Below are 24,368 nucleotides of genomic sequence, written 5' to 3' on the forward strand. Positions count from 1 at the left end.
AATTATGGTAATAATCCCAAACATTGGAAATGACGTCACTAAAGTCATCATTTACGTTTGTTTTTCTTTCATGAATGGGCTACCGACGACAACAATCCAGTGAGAGGATTGCGTTCGCGTCGCATTTCCCATCGCTGAAGGACGAAGCGGTTGCCTATGGCAACGGAAGGATGGCAGGCGGCGTGACAGGTGGGTACTTGTTTTCAGTTGTGTGCAAAATAATTTATGTTGTTTTTAGCGCCGTGACATTTTCCTGAAGACCTTGCATTTGCCTGGGAGGAGGCCTTTCGCGTTGATGATACATGTGGTCACGTCAAAGGTGTCCGAGCAGGTGCATGCACTTGTGTCTGCTAAGGTCATAGGTCTTATCCGACTGAATATGCGTAAAATTGGATGTTTTGGCATTTGTGAGGCGCTAGACAGCGCCATTGCAATATCTTGAACAAATCTGAACAGACCTGAACTTCTGTGAAGACATGTTGCTGAAATATCAACCCATCTACATCTCCATTCTGTCAGTTTTTTTCTCTGAGAAATGAGGCTATTGCTTCTGTCTGTTCCATGTGAATGATATTCCTGGCAAATGCGCTAAACAAATAACACATCATGAACAATTTTGATGGTATGGGTGGTGTGATACTTGAGCTTTGCAAGTGGTGGGTATATTTTCAACTAAGGGCTGATACTAATGTGTTGGGGAGACAATGGATGACATGATGTCACATTGTTGGTAGTGATTCACATCATTCTCGCTGAAGTGCGGGATAGGTTTAGCATCCAGTAGCCCACCTCTTCCAGAACTGCTCTTTGACTGCCATGGTGCAGGTAGGTGCAGTCATCCGGCAGTGGGCCAGTCTACAAAAAATTGATATGCTTTGAAACACACAACATTGGAGCACTGAACCTCATGCTTGCAGTTACTGAACTAAGGCCATGCTAAACTGTGCTGATTTTAAAATTAATTTGTGTAAAAATGTTTAAGGGTATTTTGCCTGACATTATTTTCACATCATAATTCACTCTTATTCCGCTGAAATCGGTGGGGATGGTGACCTAAACTCTGAGTGCTCTGATTTGCAGCATATGTGCCCTGAAATTATGGTCACAATAAATGTGTGCTGGACATGTTTGCAAAGGCACATTTTTTTCTATTCTGGGCAGTGTCCCTGCCATAGGCTAAACATTGATGGGACATCCATGTCTTTTGTGATGCTGCTCTCCATGCAATAGGGCAGGCATGATGTTTAAAGTTGTGTGTGAGATGAGAAGGAAAGAATAGGCTCAATAATTGTAAGAATTATTGGTTGCTATGCTGCATGATTTTTTAACTTCATAGGTTAGACTAAGGCAGCTAGTTTCCTGAGTGTCCTGACAACCACTTTCAAACTGCCGCCAAATTGATGAAACTGTGCTGTGGGAAATGAGTAAAAAGTAATAGGCTTTACCTGACTTTATACCTTATCTGCCTCCCAGATATAAGCATTGTTGAATGCTTACAAGAAACAGTTTTTGTCAGTTTTAGGTCAGTTAAGTATTACCTGTGGTGTATGCACACACATTTTCAGCAACAGAAAGGCTAGAATTTGATTTTTGTGCACTAACATACCATACCTTACCTCATGGTGATCAGCAATTATAAAAGACCAGTGGGCCTGTCGGTCCTGGTGTTGTCGGCCTCCTGTTCTGGTAACCAAACAGTCAAATTATGGGTAGATTTAGTGTGGGATGTCATACATGATGTCAGCCCAGTGCATATCAAGCCTGCACTTGAACTATTCAACTGAGGTTGACGACACGACCAGGCGTGGAAGAGCGTTCCAATCGTTGACGACCCGCGTGCTGAAGGAGTTACGACGGACGAGAGTCCTACCTCGAGGTTTTCTAATCTTCCATTGGTGTCCTCTCGCCACCTCCGGGTTGTGTCTGGTCAGAAACTCCTCTTCCGGCAGCGACATACCTCCGTGAAACAACTTGTACACGATTGCCATATCTCCCCCTGCGAGGACGGTAATACAGCGAGGGCAACTGGTGGAGTCTGAGCCTCTCAGGGTATGGCCGGTACCCTATTTCATAGACAAGATGGGTAGCTCGTTGCTAAACCTGCTCCATCCACTTCTGGTCTAGTTTGCCGAACGGGCCCCGAATGACCTTGCCATACTCCCAAGTGCGGACGTCGGTAAGTTCTTAAAGAGCAATCGCGACATGTGAGCATCGATGTTGGCAAAAGACCGCCTCACGACCGCCGGCATCTGGGCCTTAAAGATCGCTTCCCCCGTCTGCACGCGGAACTCGAGGCTATTATCCACGAAGATCCCGAGGTCCTTCTCGGTGTACTCGACCGCGATTTCGGCGCCGTCCAAGAAGTATGTCAGCCTCGGGCTACAATTCCCGATATGGATTACTTTCCACTTTGCTGCACTAAAGGGGAGCAGCTACCCCTTTGACCACGCCATTTGACCTTTTGGACATGCCTATTTAAGGTATGTTGAACCTGGGTAACTATTTTACTGTATTCAGTGGCTAGTTAACGCAACATTTTGGGAGCTTTTGGATCGTCTCGTGATAATGAACTGTTACAGAGACTAAGGTAAATAGAAAAAGTGGAATGTATTGTGATATGGATGGCAAAGGATATGGATTAGTATAGAAGGATGAAAGGAAAGGTTTATGGTCATACAATACTAATAAATAGTTCAGGCAATGCCTTCTTTTGTTTGGAAAAAATCTTATAATTCAAAGCATTCTGTGAAGAGTCTATGAAATGCGCAGGAAAAATCCTGTTGCCTGTTTGCAGATGAAAATAAAGGCATGGGAGCATCTAAGAGCTGTCATAAAATGCACGAATCTTTTACAGGATGGGGCACATTTTTGTTTAAGGCAGTGCTTCTGATATCAATAATGACCATTCTGCCTTGCTGGCTAATTACCTGCACCCAGGGGCCAAGGTGATCTGAACAATGAGTACTGTACATACAGTACACCTGAAGATAGTGTTGGGTGCTACTTGTGAAGCTTTTTGTGGTACCAACATGACTTAAAGGCCTGTCAGACAAAATCTGGTTTGAAATGCTTGTGACCTTTTCATCAATCCTTTCTTGCAATTACGTTTGCAGTTCATTTCTGCATCATATTGTGTCATAGGAAGATTGATTGCAATGTCTATCGCAATTTTTTTGCAATCCCGCAGTAATATTGACGCATGTTTTATAAAAAATTAGATTTCCTGTGATGTCAACATGAGATGACAGATTATGGATTGGGGTACTCCGCCACGTTTCGCTGTTGAAATATTTGGATGGGTATTTTTAGATAACCCATTGACATCTTCATTGTTTTGATTTGCGTTTCCACTTGCCGTAATGACTACCCGTCTGTCATCGCGTTGGTATGGCAGTTTGCACGCCGCTCCGTCTCGCGGCGAGACGCGAGAGGCAGTGGGTTCTGGCGTGGTGTGTCACGGATCGCACGCCGCTCCGTCTCGCGACGAGACGCGAGGGCAGTGGGTTCTGGCGTGGTGTGTCACGGATCGCACGCCGCTCCGTCTCGCGACGAGACGCGAGGGCAGTGGGTTCTGGCGTGGTGTGTCGCGGATCGCACGCCGCTCCGTCTCGCGGCGAGACGCGAGGGCAGTGGGTTCTGGCGTGATGTGTCACGGATCGCACGCCGCCCCGTCTCGCGGCGAGACGCGAACGCAGTGGGTTCTGGCGTGGTGTGTCACGGATGTCGTGTGATCACCCGAATCTCAGAGTCGAGTCGACCGGTCGGCTCCTGACTGATGTGGAACGAGGTGGGTCTGCGGCGCCGGATCGTGGTTCAAGCTTCTTTCTAGTTTGTTTTTTAAAAATAAATTTGATCCGAACCCTTTGAATGGATGAATTTCTGGGATCAGCGCTCACGCTAAGCAGTGCTTGTTGTGTGAGCCCTGAACCCCACCATCCGATCGCGCAATTACAGGCAACGGCAGAATTTAGTGGCGAAAGCTTAACGTGCCGCAATGCTCGGCACGGTCCGTCCTGCCCTCTGACGTCAACTGGCCTTTAGTGCGGCCGCTGCCACCGGCCGCAGGCCATAGCTGTCAAGGACAAATGGCGAGCGCCTAAAGCGACTCGAACCTACCCCGCCACGGGTGGGTGAATAGGGAGGCAGGCGCTCTAACCAACTGAGCCACCGGGACGGACAGTAACCGAAAGGAACAAAAATTTCACAAGGGTGGTGTCAGGAAGTGTGAAAAAAGGTAGCACAGACACGATGCTTGGCTTGTCCCACTCCATTGTTACGATCCCATTGTACCCCGCAGTTTCTGTGTCAAATAAGTGAAACTCATGGGCCTGTTCTTGCATATGTTTACGACGGAGAAAGTTCGATAGCATAGCAATAATTATTTCAGAGTATCCTGCATTTGCCTCTAAAATGCAAAATAATTTTCAATGAAAGCATGATTACTGGACCCACTTAAATTCCTTACTATTCTGGTGAAGATTAGCATGGAAGAAAGCCTGCCACTTATACCCGAATTTTTACCATTTTCGTGCGCTAAGCCCAACTATCATATCATCGCCTTTCGATACCTGGATACTTTCCTATCATCATGATATGATTCGTTTGTTTCACCAAGCGTCAAGTGAACACATCACCACGGGCGAATCAGGTGTTCTGCCTTTAAGTATGCAGTTTGTTTCACATTAGCTACCGGCTTACGAATATGCACATAATTTTGTAATTTCTCCCCAACACTTTCTGAAGCCGCCATTCTCAGTATCAGGGGTCTGAATCTTAAGGTACATTTGTTATAACGGTGGTGAGAAAAGTCTGAAAGTTTGAACTCTGTATCACTCACGGTTCGAAAATCACCGCTCAAAACCCCGAGGGGAGCCTGCGGACAGCCCCCCCCCCCCCCCACAGGGGTAGGATTGAACATTTCAATCCCTCTAGCATGAAGCAGGCCAGACCTGGCGATTTCTGGGTCCGCTGGCCACCGTTGGTGCTGCTCAGGGCCCCTCGATTGAGACCTGTTAACATGACGCATCATTGTAACCGTCTCGGATGACCTGCACTGCCACGAGGTATGGACTCGTCATGCCACTTGCTGACCATATGACCGCCTTGGGCTCTGCCCTCGATCCCTGTTAGTCGCCGAGACCGATCCCGCCCCGGAAAAACGGCGTTAGAATCCTGCAACGGTCATACAACACTGGAATACTGGTGTCAGGAGGCAGTGGCATGGCCAGGATTTCGCCCAGGGGTCGAGGATTCGTGTCACTGGCGACCCTTCCAGCCGATGGTGCCCTCTTCGTTGCTTAGGAACCCTTTTTTATTCGAAGGACCTTTTACGCTCATAATCCCGCTTTTTATATTTTAGAAGCCGTAGGGACGTCTTCACTGCTAAAAAGTAGGAGGGTTTCCGGCCACCTCAGGGAGAGGGAAGGGGATTATGGGCCCAAAGCTACTCCCAAGAGCTATTGATTCTACTACACTACGCATGTAGTGCAGTGAAATCGAGCATTGTTTATTTTAGAAGTGCTGTTCAATTAACGGTCTGCGGAATAGTTTCGTAGAAGTGTATATACCTATTTCCTTTCCTACTACGTCAGCAGAGGCTTTCGAATGAGCATATTTGTTTTCACCTGATGACAAAGATGCCGGACCGATCTACCGCCCTTTTCATCAAAGCGATAGACTGACAGCTCTCTGAGATCTCAGATAGGTAAAGGGCTAGATAAAGAAGGACGGAACGGAAATAGTCCTGGCGTGGCTCCCTCGACTTTGACGGAGCGCATTAAAAGGTGGCAGTGACAACGGGCCGCCAGAAGGTCGCGACCCCGCTCACTGCGGCCACGGCGGGGGGGGATGTTATCCTGGAGACGTTCGCACGGCTCCAGAGCCGGCCACCACCGCCGGCCGCGGTGGCGGGCGGCGAGGGGGCGGGGGCGGCGCAGCAGGTGTCGCCGCCGGCGCCGCGTGCGTACAGAGGGCGCTGACGGTGCGCGGCGCAGCCGGCGCCCTGTGGTCGCGCTGAGCTGGCAGCCGGCCCCGGTGTCGCGCCAAATCGGCCGCCAGTGCGTGTGGCGCGCCATGCTCGCCTGCTGGAGGTTCTGGACGCCCGGCTCGCGCGCCGTGGCCAGCGCGCCGGTCGACGACGACGCGCAGCTGAACGGTGTGTAGCGAGCGCCCGGTGACCTTGGCTGGTGCGGCCGGCCGCCCCACAGGTGGGCCGGCTGGCCGCGGTGCTTGACCTGGGGTCAGGTTACCAGCGCCGCCAGCCGGCTCCCGCCCGCTGGGGTGGTTTGTGTCGCATCGCGTGCGGACGAGGCCCGAGTGCTCTGTGTGCGAGAAAGCTTGCCTCTCTAGGGTTCTTCCGTGTGTTGTGACGTTTTTGCGGAGTGCCAGCCGTCAGGTGAGTGAACGCTGACCTTTCCCCTCGTGTTTTGCACGCTCCTCAGCGGCGCAGCCGCCGCCGGCGACCGCATGAACACGTCAGCTGCAGTGGATGGTATCGCAGACTGTTTTGTCTGGCGCCGTCTGCGCCTCCGTGGCTGTGCAGCCTTTGCGATGTACCTTCGGTGTGGTGCGCCGTGGGCCACTTGTGCATGTGGGGCGCACCCCTGCTCGCACTTCAGGCTTTTGCAGCGTGTTTGTTTTGTCTCGGTGCCTGCTGACCTGAGTGTATTTACCTGCACATGGCGCACGCGTTTTCGCCGGTCTGGCATGGTCTACGCCGTCAACAGCGGATTCAAAGGAGTGTGTGGAAGTGGTACCAGAGGTACCCCGAAGGCTGTTGAAAACATTAAATTTACGCTATTGCGCTTGATTTGGTGCTGTCGGTACCAAATCTGAAACTTGCATTGCCCAAACGAACGTTACTTCTCCCAAGATCCTATTCTAGGTCTGTCCCTGCATGCAGTAGGGTAACGGCCCCTTCATCTTCGGACTAATGAAACACTACGCCTGTGGCGTTCCATGTAAAGAACAGCTTAAAAGCTTCAAAGCCACGATGTCCCCACCTTCTTGTCTTCCCCGCTTGACTTCCGGTAGCTGATTGGGAGAAACGGCCTATCAACACATGCTATCGTTCTTAAGATGCATGACTCAGTGGGCATTGCTATGTGTGACATTTCGCACTTCGAAAGGATGATATTTTTGCACTTCTGGTCGTACGTACCATCCGGGTCATGGTACGTGCTATCTTCCTGGTCAAGTGAGGAAGGAAAAGATAGTGCCCTGCCTATCCCCGACATATTTTCCTTCTAAGATTTCGCCGTAGTCGTCTGCATCGTGCTACATCTTATGTTCCTTCTGTGCTAATTGAGACCTGTGACAGCCACACGGATGTGCTGCTACCTCTGTCTTTTCGAGCCCACATAATCGCCGTTTGCTCTGCCGTTTCACCATTAGCACCTGTAGTTTGTATGCGCCAGCACTTTCACCCGGCTGTCCGCCGTTGTAGCTTGTGCGCATGCCCGGGCCGGCGTGGTCTCGTGGGCGGCCGCGTGACGCCCGCCTGCCTGTCGGTTGCAGGCGAGGAGCGCCTCTGCGCCCCCCTGGCGGACCTGCCGTGGACCGACGACGCAGGTATTGTGTCAGCTGCTCGCTGTCGGCGCCGGTGGCGACGCTCCAAGCCAAACAGCCGGCGGCGGCCGGCGCGGCCGCGGCACGCTCGCCGCACCCCGCGCCGCTCACGCTACTCGCGCTCGGCCTCTACCGCTTCCAACGCTTGCTTGTCGCTGCTGGAACGATGTCAGGCGCACGGCGGCGGCGCCCGCTGGGCAGCCCTGACCTCTGACCTCAGTTCGGGGGCCGGCCCGGAGTGGCGCCCGGCGAGCCGGCCGGTCCGGGGGCGGCGGCGGCGTGCCGACACGACCCGGCTGACGCCGCCGGACACCCCGCGGTGCCGGTCAGCAGTAAGATCGGGCCGACGGAGAAACCGTCACGACGCCGCCGGCCGTGGGAGAGCGGCCGCGCCCGGCGGTCGCCGCATCACGCGCGACAGGCCCGCCGGCCGGGCCGCCGCCGCAGCTTCTCGGATGGGCAAGAAGGGTTGCATGGGTATTGGGAGCGCGGGCGGAGCCGCTGCGGGGAAGTCGGACCGGCCGTGGAATTTCCGTGAGGGATGGGACCGTTAGAAGAGCTTCCGCACGATGTCGAGACAGTCTAAAAAAGGGTAGACTTTGGAGCAGTCGAAACAGCTTCCGTATGTCGTCGGCTCTTTCTTCAGCTGTTTTTTTATACGTTCACGTCCAGGCGGATTATCTTGGAACCATCTTGAATTGGAATGGCCTAGGACTCGCCTCTTGAACCAGATTTTTAGGCTGTCAGAATTCTCCCAGCCTGGCCGACTAAAAGTGCCCTCCTGTTTTGTCCTTCCACTAGTCTTAGCATTGAAAAGAATGTACGATATTTATATGGGGTTTTGAACTGAACTAGCTACCTTGAAGACCTTTCGGTGCTGCTCACATTCCCGTCCTTTCTAAGACCTAAGCCCCTCTAATTTCTGAGCCATACGCCCGCGAAAATGGGAGGGTATTTAGAGAATTGTATTTCAAAGTCACCTCGGCATTTATACCGTCATAATAAGCTCAGTCAAGTTCCACCACTCCATAAGCCATGCGACGATCGAGACCAAAGAAAATATAATTGTCGAGGCGTTCATATCTAGCATTCGTGAGCGCGATTTCCAGATATAACGGCTGTCAGTTGGCCATCAGTCAATGTTGTGCAAGGCACGATGACGTAATCAGATCATGATATATTTAAGAGCATATTTACTAAACAGATAATTGCGATGGCTAGAGCAGTATTTCTCACTTAAAAAGCATACCGCTAGTTAGAAGCGAGTTTATTTCATCACATCTGATGCCTACTTCATTATTTTCAAATGTAAAACATTCTCTTTCAGAAGAGTACTATATCTTCTTAATGCCTTGACCCGGTGGATAGAGAGGCGTAGATAGGACGGGCGCAGGAGGCCCGTGCTCTCTTTGAAAGTATCAAGCTCATGCAATATGCCTGTGAGCCAGATTTGAATTAAACTTTTGACGTCGTCCCAGACAAGACCACGCTGCGCTCCCGCTATGGAAGTGGGTTTACACGGGGGCGGGCCTGTTGTCCAGCGTCGAGCGTCGTCGGCCGGCGGGAGAGAGCGCGGCGCGCCCGTCCGACGCTGACGCTGACGGATGGACTGCATGCACTGTCCGGCCGGCGTAACGGCGGCGCCGGCCGGACGGCGGCCATCGCACCACTCACGGCTGCAGCCGCCGGCGTCGCGCTCCAGTAAACAGACCACCGACCTGATGCAATCAAGATGCTGGCCGGTGCCCGTCCGTCACGGTCGGGGCGGCGGCCGTTGTCGCGCCCGGGGTCTTCCTGCCTCCGGGCGGCCACTGATGGTCAGGGGTCTCCCTCCCCCCCCCCCCTCAGTGGACCCGCCGTCTTTCCGTGCCTCCGCGCCGACAGCCCGCTGTGGCGGACCTCTGCCGGCGATGAGTGCGGCTCCGGGCGAGCCGTCACCTGTTCCACGGGGCGGCTGTCGGCGGCCCCCGACGGCGCCGGCCGTGCGCGCGGCGCCGCTGGTTGGCCGGCGTCCGTGCTGGCCAGTTACGACAGGCGGCCGCCGGCTGGGGCCGCTCGTCAGGCTCGGGCCCGGTCAGCGAGAACCGCTCCTTCGCAATTACCGGCCCGAAAGCGTGCATCGCTGTCCGCCTTCGCTGTTGTTAGCGCCGGGTGGACACCGAGCCGTGAAGGGGGGGGGGGGGGGGGCGCGCGCTGGGTTGTTTTGTCGACTGCTGTAAAGCTGTGGCTGCAGGCGCCGGGCCTTCGAGATATGTGTAAGGTATGCGAGCGTGCGACCTCAAGGGAGGGTTGGGCACAAACCAGTGCGTCGTTAACAACCCCTTGACCCAATTACGTGCTGGCGTCTTGTGGTTGAGGAAACATGTGCTATTGGTCGTCTGTCCTTGTCAGCTTGGCTTGATTGACCTCCGCTGCCCCTCCCATCTCCGCTCGCTTCCTTTAATCACTGGAATGTAAATAATCCAGATGGCTGTTATATTCATGAGTACAGCCATGCAGTGTTGGTGATGGAAACTGTGCTAATCAAGCAGGCAGTTATTCAACTTGGGTGAGAAGATTCGTGAGCATTGCGCGGGTGGCGCGCATGCCATCACCTTTACACCGACAGTGGTGCCCTCAGAGGGGCTCGCGAGGCCGCCATGATTCCGGCTTGAGGTCGCCCATCGAACTTCTTGGGTATGCCAGGGCACGTCACCAGCCTCTAACCCGTTCGTATCGGCTCTCGTGGTTACACATTCGCTTCCACGAGGGCCCTCTCGTCAGCCTCTCGTCAGCTGTGTGGCGGGCCGCGCGAGCCGCCGCTGTCGACGCTGGCGGCTGGTCGATTAGCGATACCTGTCCCGGCGCGGTCGGATGTGATGGGCGTGTGTGGCGCGGCGTGGCGGCCCGCCGGCTGGCAAACCGACCGGCCCTATTGGCTGGCTCGGTGGCTGTGCGCTGGCCGCCTGCGAGTGTCGATGACCCGGGCTCTCGGCCGTCGGATGCCTGCCGCCCCCCCGCGACGAAGTCAATAGCGCGCCGCCCTGGGACGCGTGCGTCGATAGGTCTGGCCGGTGAGCGAGGCTGGCGGAGCTGCGCTGCGGCCGAGCGTGTTGCCGCGAGCGGGTTAGGCGGCGTGTCCGGCCGGCGTGCGGGCCGCGGTCAATAGCCGAGGCAGGCGCTTCCGCCGCCGCGGCCCCGCTGCCGGGCGGCGGCCGGCCGTCTCCGGCGCCGGGCCGCCAAGGCCGGCTCGGGGGCGGCGGCGGCGGCGCCGCCCCGCGCGCCGAGGCGGCGGCGGCTGCGGAGCCGCCCGACGCGCACGTCTGACGCGCGCTGCGGCCGGCCAGCCGGCCCTGACATGGATACGGCGGCCGATCGGACGAGCGGCATTGTGCGGCGCGCGCCGATCCGTGTTGCAACCGGCGCGCCGAGGAAGCCGCCATCTGTTTGTGCGGCCTTCGCTCGGACCGGCGCCCTGTCGTTACGTATGCTGAGGCGCTGGCCGGCCGGATGCTTCCCGCGTTGGCGCTGCATTGATATGGAAACGGGCCGTCAGCGCACGTCGGGGATCGACGCGCCGGGCTGCGGCGGTGGCCGGGGCTGTTCTACTCACACGCACGCTGCCGGGGCCAACTGGTAGCAGCGCCCGACTGACCGGTGCTGGCGTGTGTCGGAGCGCGTCCGCCGCCGAGCTGCACAACAGCCGGCCGGCAGGGCGGGCGGACACTGTCCGTCGGGTGATCGGCGGGTGGCCGGCGCCGCGCGACGCGGCTGTTTTTGCCGGCTGCCGGACCGCGTGGGAGGCGATCTCGTGCAGCTGCAGCTCACAATGGCGGCTGGCGGTACGCCGGGGATGGTTTGCTCGCGAGCCGTCCGTCTGGAAATGGGCGTAATTCAGCGCGGGCGGCGCCGCCGCGTGTTCTCCAGACCCCGGCGGCGGCGGCGGGGACGTCCGCGCCGCGTCTGACCCGGCGTCGCCGTGCCCGGCAGAGCTGTCGCCGCCGTCGCTGGTCGGCTCGCTGCTGCCATGCGTCATCTGCAACCGCACCTTCCTGCCGGAGGCGCTGGCGCGTCACCAGCACATCTGCCAGAAGACGGCCAACAAGAAGCGCAACGTCTTCAGCTCGTCCAAACAGCGGCTGCAGGGTGGGTGTGGGTAGCGCGCGGGCGCGGGGGCGGCGTGGGCCGCCGGCGGACGCAGGCAAGACCGGTTTACTGCAGCCGAAACACGGTCTGGAAAATGCAATTTCATTGTATTCGGGCTCGCACGGACGAGCTATGTGCATCTAATTTGCCATGAATGGACCTGGCGGTGCAGAAGCCGTGTTTGGGGTGGGGAACCGGTTGGTCTGACAAAAATGACATGTTACCGGACCCCCTTTAAAGTTGTGCGATGCTTGATCATGCACGTGCCTCTCGCTTTCTCGACCTTTGTGGATTTTGCTCCGACGATTTTACGCTTTTCCATTCCGGAAAGACCGTTTCTCACGTCGGCCTAGATTGTGTGCGTTGTTTTCCAGCCCGCGCCGCCGCCGGACGGCGACGGGGAAGCTCATGTATAGCATACCGCCATGTCCTGGCTGCTGCCCGTCTCATTGAAAACCAATTGACATTGTGTGGAGGGTTCGTGGTGGCCCACCGCCATGGGGGGACGGAAATGGGCGTGAGCCGTCCCGCGCCTCCACGGGCGGCTAGAGGCCTCCACTGTTAGCACCCAGACCACAGCTGCGGAGCGGTGGGCCGCCAGAGCCGGGTGAAGGGCTGACCCGTCGCCGGCTTGTCCGCAGGCACGGGCATCGACCCGGACGATGTGCACCGGTCACCGTCGCCGCCGCTGCGCCGCCGCTCGGCCTCGCGCTCCTCGTGGCGAGACAAGCACACGCAGCTGCTGAACACGGTCCGCTCGGCGAGGGGCGCCGCGTCCGCCGCGCCCACCGTCACTGTGCCCGCCGACTACGAACAGTGCCCCTTCTGCGCCAGGTGAGGGCCGCCGCCCGCGACGGCCGGCTGTCCTCGCCGGTCGGCTGGCCTCTCCGGACGCCAGCTGCTCCCGGGTGCACGCGCGCTTCAGGCGCTCTCCGCTCCCGGGTGCACACGCGCTTCAGGCGCTCTCCGCTCCCGGGTGCATGCGCGCACGCGAACGAGACGCTGATTTATTGCCGTCGGGCCTGTGCCAAACGGCGCGCTGCAATCAATTGCACGCAGCCGTAGGCCTGTGCTCGGTTGATGTTTGTACAGTGCAAAACTGGCGTGCTAAATTGGCGTTGCGTAACGGGTTTGAGGTGTTCAGACAGCGGGCGTGAGTAATGTGCGAGTTACAGAACTCGGACATGCTGAACTATTCATCATGCGACGAATGCTAAGCCGGATGGGGTTAGTTGGAAGCGCGCTATAAGAGGCAGCCGACGGCTGCGGTGAGGATGCCATTCTGTGTACGCTCGTGTTCTGTGGAGCCACTGCAGCGCGGTGTGAGAGACAGCTGACGGCTGCGGTGAGGATGCCATCCTGTACACGCTCGTGTTCTGTGAAGCCGATGGCCACTGCAGCGCGGTAGGGGGGCTGACTCAACTCGGCGCCGCCGCCGGGAGCCGTCTGGCGGCGTGTCGACACGGCCGGCGGAGCGGGCAGCGTCGCTTGCCTCGCCGTCTCGCGGCGCCCGGCTGGGCGGACAGCGTCACCCGCCTCGCCGTCTCGCCGTCTCGCCGCGCCCGCCGCTCTGCTGACCCGGCGCCCGCCGCCGCAGGCACTTCGGCCCGAAGGCGGCCGACCGCCACATCAGCTGGTGTAAGGAGCAGAAGTCGCGCATCACGACCAGCGCCTCCACGGCCGTCGCCAAGGGCCGGCTGGACGCCCGCGTCAAGGTGAGGTCGCGGCCGGCCGGCCGGCCCGGTGCCCGTGTCCGCCAGTCCCGCGTACCGGGTCCGTGGACAGGACCCCTGCCCACCCTGCACTCAGGGGCAGCGGTGCTCACATGGCGAGCGCACACCTCGCCTTCGGCTCGCACGCTTGGGGCGTTGTCAGCTGGTGCGTCTGTGTGCGTGTGCGTCAGCTGGTGCGTCTGTGTGCGTGCATGTCAGCCGTGTTTGCTGAGCCGACGTGCCGTGTTGTGCGGGGCTCGTCCGAGCGGCGCTCGCTCCGCTGAAAGAGGTCGCCTGTCGGGGGCGTTACGGTGTCGGCGGTGCTGCTGGTGCTGGGTGCGACGTCGCGCATCCTGCGCTCCTCTGCAGGAGCGCGGCAGTCCGCGGTGCTGCTGGTGCTGGGTGCGACGTCGCGCATCCTGCGCTCCTCTGCAGGAGCGCGGCAGTCCGCGGTGCTGCTGGTGCTGGGTGCGACGTCGCGCATCCTGCACCCCTCTGCAGGAGCGCGGCAGTCCGCGGTGCTGGTGGTGCTGGGTGCGACGTCGCGCACCCTGCGCTCCTCTGCAGGAGCGCGGCGCGGCAGCTTGTTGACGGGCTCCGTCGCGGTGGCCTGTGTGCGACACGTTGCGGGTGCGTTGTGTCGGTGTGTTCTGGTGTGGTGGCGCCGTCTTCTCGTTAACATCCAGCTCCGTGCGAACTCGGTCTTTGTTTACAGTCGCTGAAGATGTTCCTGTCGCCCCTGTCCACGGGTGTTTTATGTGTCTCTCGGCTGTGTGCTGATGTGTGCGCGCTTGTTGTTTTGTTATCGTCTGGTTACTGAGGGGCGCCTGCAACTGTTGACGTTAGAAGAGCGTGGCGGCCGGTGACGCCGGCTGCCGTCTGGCCGCCGGGGGGCTGCGGAACGGCCGACGGACGGCGCGGACGGCCCGCACAGCTGGCCGTTGGCGGGCCATGGCGCCGCCTCCGGGCGCCAGCCAGCTCCGCCCGCGGCGGCTGTTTATGAGGGCGTCCGTCGCCGGCGGCGCCGTCTTTGCCTGGCTGTGTTGTGACGAGTCCGGGAGAAGGGTTGTCCTGTACGCTGGTGTACATGGTCCGTGATGAGCTGTCTGCATGCGAGCTTGCGTTGGTGAGAGTGCGTTTTTCGTTTGGGTGTGTTTTGTTTGGTGAATGTGCGAGTTGTTGAGCGTGGTCATGGCTTCCTGAGTGCTTGGCGTGGGTTGTCGGGCGGCCGCATGGACGCCTGGACCTGTGTGTGGGCCGCGTTCCGTGTGCGGGTGCGCCGCTGTGGTGCTCGGTCCGGCGGGTGGCCCGCGGGGCTCTGACGCCGTCTGGCCGCGGCCCCGGCCCGCCGCAGTACCAGGCGCCGCTGCCGCTCCGGCCGCGGCCCAAGCGCGTCTCTGGCGAGAGGCTCAGCCGCGAGTCGTCGCCGGCCGTCTCGGTAGCCAGCTCGGCGGCTCCTGCTCCGGCTCCGGCCCCGGCTCCGGCTTCGGCCGTCCGCTCGCCCAGCCGGCCCACACGAGACTACGCCAAGTAAGAGCTGACGGCGCGCGTGCCGCTGTTGGCCGAGACTCCCTGCTGGGCGGGCGGTGCGCGCGCGAAATGCCTGGAAGCGGCTGCGGGTTTGGCGGAAACGCCGTCCACATTGCGGTTTATCAGATTCACTTGTCACAGAGTGACGTCAAGTGGCACTTAATCCTATTGTTTGTGCTCATGTCATCGGCAGAAGTGCGCGTCGTTTGTTGTTTGCTGTCGTGTTTTTGCGGCGCGCCCAGTGAGTGCGTTGACGGGGGCGGACGGAACCGGTCTGTGAATGAGATATGGTCCGACGGAACGGACAGGCGCGGACGGAATTAGAGCAGCAGCGTCAGACAGCGCACTGGCACCCACTCGACAGCTGACATATCGACCGGTCTCTCCCCGAACACCGGCGTGGTCTGGTTCGTCGTAGCGCGGGGTATCGCAGCCGCTCGTCCGCTCTGTCAACACACCGGACTGCGACCGTTTATGGCTGGATCTCGGCCCCTGTGACCGCTGAGCTGGGATGGGGTCGAGAGGAGGCACGTCAGGCGGGTGACGCAGCTGGCTCGGGCGAAGGGCTAATATCGGGACGGCGGTGACGGCCTGGTGTCATAAAATGCCGCAGCTGCGACGTCGAGCTAAGCTCGGGTGAGGTGCGCGGCGTTGGCCCCATATAGCGCTCTCGTCTCCGATTATTCCGACCGGTGCCGGCGCGGCTACGCAGAACCCGGGCCGCTGGTCCCGTGCGCGATGAGACCCGGCTGATATCTTGACTGGCGGCTCCGGCCGGCCGAGTCCATCCGCGGCCCGACCCGACCCGATCCGACCCGATCCGATCCGATCCGATCCGATCCGATCCGATCCGACCAGATTCGATCCGATCCGATCCGATCCGATCCGACCAGATTCGATCAGATCAGATCAGATCAGATCAGATCCGACCCCACCCGATCCGATCCGATTCTTCCCGACCCCACCCGATCCGATCCGATCCGATTCTACCCGACCCGACCCGATTGGACCCGATCCGATCCGATCCGATCCGATCCGATTCTACCTGACCCAACCCGACCCGACCCGACCCGACCCGATCTGACCCGACCCGACCCGACCCGACCCGACCCGACCCAACCCGACCCAACCCGGTGACCGGCGGCGATGCCGTGCCGTGGTACAGAGTCTGAGGTAGGGCGGCTGCGGACGCCACTCCGACAGAATTGAGCCGCTGAGCGGGTGGCAGACACGCTGGGAAATGGAGGCGTGCTCGTTACAAAACAAGCGTGGGCGTGTCTGCTCAACGACATTATCGCCACTTGAAGTTCATTAAGGCTGCAGTGATATGTGCGCAGAGTGATCGCCACGGCTTCATTCCGATATGCCCATCGAAATCGCGCTATCTTAAGCCCGCCATCCCATCGACGCATCGACGCCATAAGGCCACTGGTGATTGCATGTTGTTCATATCTACTTTGGCTTAGACGCTGTCGCCTTCCTGGTTTACAAAGCTGCTACTGACTACTGATTGCTGATTTTGAAGTACCGAGAGGCGTCACAACGCTGCGCTGGCGTGTTGGTTCACGGCCCCTGATAAATGTAGCTTGTTAAAATGCCAGATCTGCTCGGGCCGAGGACCCCTGACTCCCTTATGAGCCTTCTGAGGTGGCGGACGTCTGTCAGGCCCTCCATGCTATCTAGGAAGTTGATCATGGACAAAAATGGTTCACCTGACTGAGAACCTGGTAGAATTCCAATAATTTCGCCGTGCGCCGCCTGTCAACAGCGGCTGTAGCGGCGGTGACAGGCGGTGGCCGTGCTGTGCGGGAGCTCTGTCAGCGTCCCATGGGTCTGCAGTGTAATCCCATGACCCCAACAGCGGCTGTAGCGGCGGTGACAGGCGGTGGCCGTGCTGTGCGGGAGCTCTGTCAGCGGTCCCACGGGTCTGCAGTGTAATCCCATGACCGATGGCGACTCGGTGGACATTGTGCAAGCGTCGTGGTGACGTCGTCGTTTTTAATCTGAGGCCAGCGACAATGAACAGCGGACCTGGACATCCAAGGAAGACTCATGGGCACAGGGTCTCTACATTGCCGTGTTCGGGTACCTTACATCGGTTTCTCAGCGCCAGTCACTGAGTTCGGTAGCGATGCCGATGGAAAAGTTGCCCGTTGGAGCTTCGCGACGGTAATTTTTTTGCCGATTGATGCATGAAATCTGTGACAAAACACTGGTGTGTCAACAGATTGATGGGACGTGGCGGCATTTCATTAAGCAAAGATTTAGCTCCTCTGACACATATTGCGGCGTTCATGTTTACCGTGTGTGGGCCGCTTCCTCACTGCTGCCGCGATACTGTGGAGGTGTGTGCCCCGACTGAGCGTGCCCTGTGTGCCGCAGGGAGTACCGAGAGCGGGCCTCGCAGGAGCGCGAGCAGCGGATACAGGAGCGCAAGCGGAGTCCGGCCACAGCCGCCGTCGGCTCCGGATACGGACAGAAGCCGCTGGCGAGCCGCTTCAGTCGGGAAGGTCGGTGAGAGCGCTGCTGCCTGGGCGCCGGGCGGGGTGCAGCCCGTCTGACGGTCGGTCGGTGCACAGCGCGGTCAGGACGCGGTCTGACCTCGACAGGGCCAGCCAGTCTGCGTCTAGTCTGCAGTCCAGTCTGCAGTCCAGTCTTCAGTCTAGTCTGCAGCCAGTCTACAGTCTAGTCTGCAGCCATTCCGCAGTCCAGTATGAAGCCAGTCTGCAGTCCAGTCCGCTGTGCGGGCGTGTCCACAACATGGTCCAGTCGCAACAGTCAGTCCACTTACCAGTCATCAGTCAGGATGCTGTCCGCTCGGCCACCATCCTGCCGAGACTGCAGTGTACCGACAGGCAACAGTCTGTGTTTGAGGCCTGCGGCTGCCCGCTGGCCGCCACCCTGCCGAGACTGCAGTGTGCAGTTCAGCCGACAGGCAACAATCTGCGTTTGAGGCCTGCGGCTGCCCGCTGGCCCGCGTTGTTGACAGTAACTGGACGCTGCGTGGGAGATAGGCTAGCGTGCAGCCCAACACACGGAAACACGGGAGGGAGGCACACAGCATTCCGGCTGAGTGAGGCCGCCACGGCGGCGGGCTGAGGCCATTCCCTGCCACCACTGGCTGGCGTTAAACCGGTTTGGCCCGTCCAGCCGCCGTTTTGCGTGCGAGACAGCAGTACAGGGCTGGCGCGCCGTCATCCTTGATAAGCGTGAATGGCGCAGTTGGCAGTCTTGTGGCCGTGTGGTCAATGACTATCCGCTTTGGCGTAAGAAGATGACACCCGCTGATAAACCACTCGGTATCGTCACCGGAGAGGCCCGCTTCGGGCGCTGGCGGCGTGAAGCTGGCGTGTCTCCCGTCTTCATGTCGTGCAGGTCGTGCTCATACCTCGCGACCGTGTTCTTGGACCGACCTGCGCCGACTATCAGCAGCCTGGAAATAGATATCATCTTCTGCGCCAACTCCTCCGATGTTCTGTCCAACGATCCATGGTCGTCTATCTTATGGCGTACCGCCCGATGATTTGACGTGTCTTCGGACCTGTTGCCCTCTGCCCTGAGCTGATGCGGCTCTGATTTGATGTGTCCGCCGACTGATTGTGCGTCTGTTCAGCTGGTGTGTGTGCCGGTCTGAAGCGTCCGTCGGGCCCGTGTCCTGTGTCCGCTGACCCGGTGTGCTGTGTCCGCTGACCCCATGTGCCGTGTCCGCTGACCTGATGTGCTGTGTCCGTTGACCCGGTGTGCTGTGTCCGCTGACCCCGTGTGCTGTGTCCGCCGACCCCGTGTGCTATGTCCACTGACCTGATGTGCTGTGTCCGCTGACCCGGTGTGCTGTGTCCGCTGACCCGGTGTGCTGTGTCCGCTGACCCCATGTGCCGTGTCCGCTGACCTGATGTGCTGTGTCCGCTGACCCGGTGTGCTGTGTCCGCTGACCCGGTGTGCTGTGTCCGCTGACCCCATGTGCTGTGTCCGCTGACCCGGTGTGCTATGTCCACTGACCTGATGTGCTGTGTCCGCTGACCCCATGTGCTGTGTCCGCTGACCCCGTGTGCTATGTCCGCTGACCCCGTGTGCTATGTCCGCTGGCCTCGTGTGCTGTGTCTGCTGACCCCATATGCTGTGTCCGCTGACCCCATGTGCTGTGTCCGTTGACCCCGTGTGCTATGTCCGCTGACCTGGTGTGCTGTGTCCGCTGATTCCGTGTGCTGTGTCCGCTGACCCCGTGTGTTGTGTCCGCTGACCCGGTGTGCTGTCTGGCTGCAGGCTCGGAGCCGCGCACCATCACCACCAGTCCGCCCAAGGAGTCGTTCCGGCGCACCCAATCATTCCGGACCCGCCCGGGCGCCGCCCGCGGCAGCCTCAAACACCAGAGGACGGCCGGCTCGCTGGGGTGAGTCGGCGGTGGGACATGGTGTACCCAGGGAAGCTGCAGGGACGGGAGTCCAACTCAGCGGCCGGCTGACCTATCTTTACAGAGAACTGGGAATCACGAACGGGCTAGGAAAGGACCATCGGCAAGAATGCGCCGCACCCCCGCCTTCCAAGCAAAAGTCAGAAAGCATTTGGTTTGCCTGTCAATGGTTTGCGTGTCAAATTGTTTGCCGTGCGTGATGTCGGTCGCGACCACCCGGCGTTCGTCGTGGCTGGAGGTGGAAGCTGGCCGCCTCACAGCCGTTCCGTGGTCACCACAGGAAGTCGTCGGCGCAGCAGCATCAGCAGCATCAGCAGCAGCAGCTCCAGCAGCAGCAGCAGCAGCAGCAGCAGCAGCAGCAGCGTGACGAGCCTGACGGTGGCGAGGACGTACAGCCCGACCCCCGTGGTGGCTACCACCGCTCGGTCAGCAGCCCGGCCGAGAGAGCCGCCAGCCCGTGAGTGCTCCTCGCCTACGCAGGCCTGTCGGTCGATGCTGGTCGGTGAAGAGCGCCGCAGAGTGTACCGGACCGGATTAGAGGGACGGCCGCTCTGCCCCCCCCCCCCCCCCCCCCACTCCCGCTCCCGCTCAGAGGGTCCGTCATCAACCGGAGGGCCTCCACTGTCTGTAAGCCCGTGGGTGTCCTTCACCACCCGAGAGCCCTCCTTCCGCAGAATGTTCGGCGACAATGCGCCGTCGGCGCCTTCAGCTCTGCGTTGTGAGCTCTGCCGCATTTGGGGTACTCGCCCTGATAGTGTGATGATGGTGTGATGGTGATGGCTGGTGTCAGTGGGGTACTCGCCCTGATGATATGATGATGGTGTGATGGTGATGGCTGGTGTCAATGGGATACTCGCCCTGATGGTGTGATGGTGGTGTGATGGTAATGGCTGGTGTCAGTGGGTCACTCGACCTGATGGTGTGATGGTGGTGTGATGGCGATGGCTGGTGTCAGTTCGGCGGCATGTTCGCTGTTTCCACGTTATGCACTCGCCAAGCCCTCGCAGGCCCGTTACGCCACATAAATGTCACCCGTGGGCTACATTTCGGGTGCGTGGGCTGGACCGCACAGTTTCGAGCTGGCGCCGATGAGGCGGCTCTGACCCGGGGCTGGTTCCAGGCCGCGGCCGGGCGCCAGCTTCTCTGCGGCCGACCCGGACGCCGGCGAGCGGCCGCCGCCGTCGCCCTCGCCACCCCTGCCGCCCCCGCCGCCCTCCGACGAGGCCTACATCACGCGCTCCCAGCTGGACGAGTACCAGCGACTGAACGATGCCGTCAAGCAGTGAGTGTGGCTGGCCCGCCGGCCGGCCGTTGTCGGCTGGGGAGCCGGGGCTGGGTGGCAGGGACGGCTGGCACTGTGGAGACCGGCGGCGGTCAGTGACGGTCTGGCCCGCGGAGCTGAGCAGGGCTCGGTTTCATAACGCGCAACGAGGAGTCTACGCACTTTTGAATTGCGCCGTATGGCTATGTTTTGAATTACGCCGTACACGTATTGTGGATCGAGAATTAATAAGTTTCTGGAGCTTATTCTATTCACCAATGACTTGCAAAGCAGGCTGTCAAGTGGAATTGGCGTATGACCCTTTACTTGCGTGGTGCGCGTCAAAAGTGCTTAGGCTCATGGCTTCGACTAATAAAACTAGGCCCAGCTACCAGGCGGCGTCCCCGGTGCAGCGTGTGCCCGTGGCGGGCACACGCTCCGCGTCGCCCTCGCGGTCCTGTCCTGACCAGGGCGGCACGCGCCGCCCGCCGCCTGTCCGCAGACCCGAGCCCTCCTCCTCTCCGTCCTCACACGGGCCGGGCGCGCCGCCGTCACTGGACGACCTGGACGCGTCGCTGACGTCCGAGCGCACGTCGGACGGCGAGGGCGCCGACACGTACCGCGTCACCTCGGGCCAAGTGCGGCGGCGGCTGCAGGAGCGCGGCGCGCGCCGCTCCGGTCGCAGCCTGGCCGGCCAGCTGGAGCTGACCGGCACGCCGCTGCGGCCCTCGCCGCGCCGCGAGGCAGGCGCAGCGGCGGCGGTGGCGGCCGGCGACGAGGCCGAGCCGCCGCAGCCGCCGGCGCCTCCCCCGCCGCCGCCGCCGCCGCTGGCCAAGCCGGTCGCCTGGACGGTGGACGAGAAGCCGGCGTCGGCGCGCGCACGGCCGAGCGGCGCCGGCCGCCGGCTGCTGGGGCGCTCCAGGCGACCGGCAGGAGGCGGCGGCAGCGGCGGCCGGCCGCGAGCCGCGCGAGGCGCGCACGCCAGAGGAGGTGTTCGCCGACAGCCTGGAGGACCTGATCACCGTCACCGAGTGTCCGGTGTTCGTCAAGCCGAAGGCGGCGGTGGGCCGGGGCGCCCGGCCTCGTGCCCGCCCGCCGGACGCGCCGACGCCGACCGGCTGCGTCAGCCTGCCGGCGCTGGCGCCGGCGCCGGCGCCGCGGCCCCGGCCGCGGCCGCGGCGCGGTCAGCGGCTCACCCTGCCGCCGCTGGAAGTGCGCTCCGGGCCACCGTCGGGCCGTCGTGAGCGCGACCTGCACCCGCACCCGCACGCGCACCCGCACCCGCCTGCCCCGCACGCCCGCACCTTGCCACCGTAAGTTGGCCACGGCGTCTGACGCCGGCGCCGGCGCCGCCTCTGTTGCAGGGACGGCTACGATCCGTACGCGACGGCCGAGCGCCAGCTGGAGGAGCTGCTGGGCCACGACAGCCCGCCCGCTCCTCCCAAGGCGCCCTCCTGTCCAGCCGGCGCGCTCTCCCTCCCCCGGCGCCGGCCGCTCGGCGTTCGCTAAGATCGAGCGGCCTCGCTCGGCCCTGACCAGCCTGTATCCGCTCTCCGACACCGTGGTCAAGCCCACCCCGCTGCCGGCGACGCCGCCGCCGCCGCCGCGCAAAGATCCCATCGCTGAGGCGATCAGCATCCTTAACGAGTACGCTATTGCGCAGCGCTCGTCGACGGAGGAGGGTCCGCCGTCGCCGCCCTCCTCCGTCGAGTCTAGTCAGACCGTGGTCAATAAGTACGAGTTCATATCGAGCGCAATCGCCTCCTACCAGGAGAACAAGGAGAACCTGCTGCCGGCCGAGCCGGCATCGCCTCCGCTGGAGCCGGCCGGCCCGGACGCCGCCCCCACTAACATGTCTGCCCCCGCTAACCACGACAGCCGCGGCGGCCTGAGCGCGGCCGGCGAGAGCCCCGAGCCGCCGGCCGACGGCGCCGACCCAGCGCCCGTCTGGAGCGAGCCGCCCTGGCGCCCGATCGCCGACAGCCACCGCAGGTGAGTGCGCCTGCGCGCGTGCCAGCTGGCCGACACTGGAGCGCCGCGTGTGCCGGGAGTGGGGGGCTCGGGGGGGGGGGGGGCACGACGTAGTCCGACCTCAGGTCCCTGCGTGCTGCTCTAAGGTCAGGTGAGGACCTGCCGACTGACCGCCCGGCTCAGGCGCTGGGCCGGGTCCCGTCCTGGAGCACGGAGAACACCGCGACGGACAGCACCAGTAGGGCGAGGGCGACGATGGTAAGCCCGCTTCGAATGACCTTGGCGGCCGGGCTTCCGGTGAGACTGCCTTTGTGTGTGCAAACGAGGACCGGAAGGCCGAGTGGTGTCAGATCATATGAAGACGCCGTCCAAGTGATGGCAGTAGAGGTCTCCAATCGCCAGGCATGTGCAGGTGTGTGTGGGGGTGTATGTGTGGTTGACAATTTGTGGCTGACAGCGCGGCCTTGCTAAGCACACCATGAGTCTTCTGGTCCTGGTCAGGTCTGTGTTCGGTTTGGGGAAGGTGGCGCGTCGTGTGGTGACGGGCGGTGATGTGACGGTGACGGGCGGTGATGTGACGGTGACGGGCGGTGATGCGGCGGCATGGTCGGCCTCCGCGCAGCCGAGCAGTGCGGCGGGGAGCCGTCTGGCGACCCTGGCGTTTCGTCGGCCGCCGGGTCACTCGGTCGGCCGTATCGTGCGACTACGACGCGCGCCCCCTGCCGCCAGCTCCAACCGGTCCAGCGTGGAGCGCAACGGCGACAGCGCGGAGCTGCAGTTGGGCGGCCCGCCGCTGGAGGGCGGCGACCGCGACTGCAGCCCGTCCGACAGCCTGTACGAGGCCGAGATGCCCGACTTCGACCTGATCATGGCGCAGGCGCGGCGCGCCTCCGAACGCAAGAGCAGTGTCCTCTCGCCGCGCAAGGCGCGCATGCGCGGCCTCGACATGCACCAGATGATGGGCGTCGAGGTGGCCGACCTGAACCTCAAGAACGGCGGCGGCTCGGCCACGCCGCGCTTCTGCCACGAGTGTGGCAGCCAGTACCCGGTGCAGGCGGCCCGGTTCTGCTGCCAGTGCGGCGCCCAGCGGCTCTGCATCTGAGTGGCGCGCGCTGGAACGCCGGTGGGCGCGGGGGGCGGTCCGCGGCCGCCGGCGCGTTACGTGCACGGAACATTCGCCGCCACGGCGTGTCTGTAGCTACCAGTGCCTTGGCTTCGCGGCGCGCAACCAGTCTGTGAAGAAGTGAACCATGGCCGTCCAGCAGAGATCTTCATATTTACACCAGATGCCAATGTCTGCGAGTGGTGTGCGTCGGGGTGCGTGGACGCGGCGCGGCGGCAGCGACCGGACCGGCCGGCCGGCGTCGCCGCCGCGACGCTCACAACTAACTAGTCTGCGCGGGTGCGTGGCAGCGCGGCGACGGGGGCACTGGCCGCCGGTGTACTAACCGCGTCGCGCGGACGGACGCGTCCGGCGCGGCCCGCCGCCGGAGGGGGCTAGTCAGGCGGGCCGCTCGCGGCTGGTAGGTGTAGGGAGGTGCCGCACTCAGCGGCACGCGGGACCATGCGGCGCCGGCAGCCGGCCGGCAGTAACCCACTGGTGCGCAGTGAACTAGTGTTGTATTCTGTTCTTTCATTACTTAGTAACGCACTAAATATTCCATTCGTGATCTACTTTGCCCAATACACAAATAATAACTGGAAGTGGATATTCTGCCGCGGTTATCGCGTGCTGCGGTTTTGCGGTTGCCCGTCGAGCTGCCCGACCGCGAATCGGACCAGCTGTCTCGCT

The 24,368-nt window shown here is 60.9% G+C and overlaps 1 protein-coding gene across 5 annotated transcripts; it reads left to right on the forward strand.

Moving 5' to 3' along the window:
- Window positions 1–108: 108 nt before the first annotated feature.
- Window positions 109–24,280, forward strand: LOC119103944 (zinc finger C2HC domain-containing protein 1A). 5 transcript variants are annotated; one of them, XM_037227651.1, is made up of 12 exons: window positions 109–189; window positions 7,516–7,569; window positions 11,536–11,691; window positions 12,333–12,525; window positions 13,289–13,406; window positions 14,758–14,933; window positions 17,316–17,443; window positions 19,197–19,323; window positions 19,625–19,801; window positions 20,465–20,626; window positions 22,484–22,597; window positions 23,306–24,280. In XM_037227651.1, exons 1-12 carry the CDS (start codon window positions 171–173, stop codon window positions 23,676–23,678), a joined length of 1,797 nt encoding a protein of 598 aa, XP_037083546.1. In that variant the 5' UTR covers window positions 109–170; the 3' UTR covers window positions 23,679–24,280. The 5 variants fall into 5 exon arrangements, with proteins under 5 accessions (XP_037083546.1, XP_037083548.1, XP_037083545.1 ...); XM_037227650.1 differs by lacking the exon at window positions 109–189 and adding an exon at window positions 6,059–6,154; XM_037227653.1 differs by lacking the exon at window positions 7,516–7,569 and having other exon boundaries at window positions 117–189.
- Window positions 24,281–24,368: the final 88 nt, after the last annotated feature.

Source organism: Pollicipes pollicipes, unplaced genomic scaffold (assembly GCF_011947565.3).
Source record: "Pollicipes pollicipes isolate AB1234 unplaced genomic scaffold, Ppol_2.1 Scaffold_5724;HRSCAF=6776_pilon_pilon_pilon, whole genome shotgun sequence".
Taxonomy (NCBI): domain Eukaryota; kingdom Metazoa; phylum Arthropoda; class Thecostraca; order Pollicipedomorpha; family Pollicipedidae; genus Pollicipes; species Pollicipes pollicipes.

Excerpts from the sequence above, each read along its gene's own strand:
- LOC119103944 (XM_037227650.1), top strand. The coding sequence starts at position 6,073 with ATGCTCGCCTGCTGGAGGTTCTGGACGCCCGGCTCGCGCGCCGTGGCC. Across the intron at positions 6,155-7,515 it reads CGACGACGCGCAGCTGAACG|GCGAGGAGCGCCTCTGCGCC; the intron begins GTGTGTAGCGAG and ends TGTCGGTTGCAG. Across the intron at positions 17,444-19,196 it reads GAGCCGCTTCAGTCGGGAAG|GCTCGGAGCCGCGCACCATC; the intron begins GTCGGTGAGAGC and ends GTCTGGCTGCAG.